The sequence below is a fragment of the Trypanosoma equiperdum genome (genome assembly GCF_001457755.1).
Source record: "Trypanosoma equiperdum strain OVI genome assembly, contig: ctg_1881, whole genome shotgun sequence".
NCBI lineage: Eukaryota > Euglenozoa > Kinetoplastea > Trypanosomatida > Trypanosomatidae > Trypanosoma > Trypanosoma equiperdum.
In genome coordinates, this window is record NW_027123928.1 from 6,833 (window position 1) to 9,270 (window position 2,438).

The window sequence follows — 2,438 nt, forward strand, 5'->3', positions numbered from 1 at the left end:
GATTTTTTGGCTGCTGCTTTGACAGCGGCATTCAACCTTGCGTTTTCTTCTTCTAATGCTCGTATTCTTTGTGCTTCGCGACCTTGGTAGTAGGCTAAAATTTTCAGCAACTCGGAGGTACTTCCAATCGTTTTTATTTTTTTCTCCGATGTGTACGCTTCGCTGCTTTCTTGTACATCTGTGTCTTGCAGTTTGTTCCATAGTGTTACTAGTTCTTTGCTATCGGTGTCAGTTAGCTTGTTGGCTTCCGCTTCAGCTGCCGCCTGGGCTCCTTGTTTGTCTTTTGATCCTGAGAAAATTAAAGTAGATTGCAGTTCTTTGATTAACTGCTGTTTTGTTACAATTTTTTTTAATGCTTTTTCTGGTTCGGCTTCGTATTGTGTAACGTCCGCTGCGTCTAAAAGGTTTGCGTCTTCTAGTGCAGCTTCGATGAGCTTGTTGTCTTGGCGGTTGCTCTGTTGTAAGTTTTGCGTTAAATCCCGCATTGTACTTGATGGACCTGCGTTTAGCGTTAGGGTGGCGGCTATGAGTTTGGCGTTTTGGGGGAAACAGTTCGTGCCTGCGCTGGTCCCTGTGTGTGTGAGTGCGCATTGGCTGTCGGTGCCGCTGTCGCTGGATACTGGTCCGCTGCTTGTTGGGCCGTCGGTAAAGCCGTCCGTCTTCAGTTTGCCTGCTGGCCATTTTGCGTCCGCCGCCTCAACTTGCAGGTCGTCTTTGAGGCATGCCGAAGTTGCAAATGCTGTATGCCCGTCTGAGTTTGTCGCCTGACTGTCCAGGCAGTATCCTGCATTTACTTTAGCTGCGGCGAATGTCTGCAGTCCTTCCGCTATTCTTGCTCTTAACGCGGTCGTTGTTGTTGCTGCCGTCACGGCTTTGGCCGCTTCGGTTTTCAGCGATTGTAATAATGCCTCTGCTTTTTTTTCGAGTATCGACGTAACCGCCAGAGCTGTCGCAGTTTTATGTGCTTTTGGGTCTGCTGCTGCACCGATCCTGAACTTAACGGCCATTTGCGTTGCTACATCCGCCGCTTGCGTTAACGAGCCTAGGAGCTTGCTGGCTCGCTTCGGTGTTGCTTTTAGTTGCTCCGCTACTGTACAAAGCTTTGAATAGGTCGCGTGCAGTAAAGGACGCTTTGTGGCTGCTGCTGCTGGTGCAGCCCCCACCATTATTGTCAGCACGATGCCCATGGTTATCGGTGTAAATGCCTTTTTGGCTTTACCTAACATGCCTTGGCCTTTTGTCCACTTTTGGTTTGTTAAAAGACTTCATATCTGGTCCTGTTGATTCGGATATCCTGTGCTAGATCTTAAGTCACACATTATTTAGTTATGTTGACGGTAACCGGCTTTTATTGTTGGACCTAAAATTGTAACCAATACAACACCTTAGGGCCGTACGCTGTTTTGAATTTTTTGTGTGTGTTGGTTTTCTGTCTCTACACTGTACTCCTTAGACCAGAAGCCAAGTGTGCGTTTGGTAACTGCTTGCTGATTGCTTCAATATAAAGATTTAAATCCTCTTTCATATTCAAAACTACTGCCACCTCCGCCATCTCTATCTGAAATCCGTCCACCTTTAAGTAAATTTAAAGAGCAATATTCTCATGCATCATATTCTCATATAGTGTTCGTTTAAGAATCCAATTCTTTGAATCTGTACTTTCTTTCCTTCAATTTTTTTTACTACCGCATATTTTTTCGAATAACGTAGTAACTTCATTTGACTTGTACAGTAGACTCTGTCTTTCCATCTATCTTTCTCAGCCGCATTTAATAATATACTTCGTATCTTCTTCCTCTCTTACATAATAATCGCGCCCCAGCCATTGGTCTATTTGCTTTTATTTCAACCAACCATTCAGTATTCACCACCACCAACATTATAATATTCGTATATACACACTCAAAACACTTTCCTATTATTATTATTATTGTTATTGTTATTATTATTATATTAGTATGTTCATCCTCAAAAATACTTTTATAACTTTTACCATCGTTGCCATTGTCACCCTAATTATTAATATTCGTAAAATAATCAAATTTGACCAAATTAGAATGTCACCCATTTTTAAGACCTTATTAACAGACTACATTGCATCCATAAGCTGTACCCATAAAATATTGTACAAAAACATACAATTTGCACATTTTTACAATAAACTGTTAAAATATAGATAATATCTTAAAATAGAAAATTCTTGTATATCTCGAAAAGAATAAAATACCAAACTCACAAAAGCAGCAGCGATACTCAGAGAAAATTCTTGTTTACAATAAAACTGGAGTCTTTGCATTCTGTTCCTTCCCACTTACAATCCGGAGATTTGCAGTCATCCTTTTTCTTATCTTTGCATTTCTCGTCTTTCTTTTCTTCTTATCTTTCGCTACTGCATTTTCTTCAACTTTATATTTGCAAGTTCCTTTTTCTTCAGTCCC

The 2,438-nt window shown here is 41.1% G+C and overlaps 1 protein-coding gene across 1 annotated transcript in view; it reads right to left on the reverse strand.

Annotated features, from left to right (window-relative positions):
* TEOVI_000639600 (Trypanosome variant surface glycoprotein (A-type), putative) overlaps positions 1–1,226 on the reverse strand; it is a gene marked incomplete at both ends in the record, with an annotated part of 1,422 nt that extends 196 nt beyond the window's left edge. Inside the window, one exon of the mRNA XM_067223484.1 lies at positions 1–1,226. Coding sequence (XP_067079585.1) covers positions 1–1,226 — 1,226 coding nt within the window.
* Positions 1,227–2,438: the final 1,212 nt, after the last annotated feature.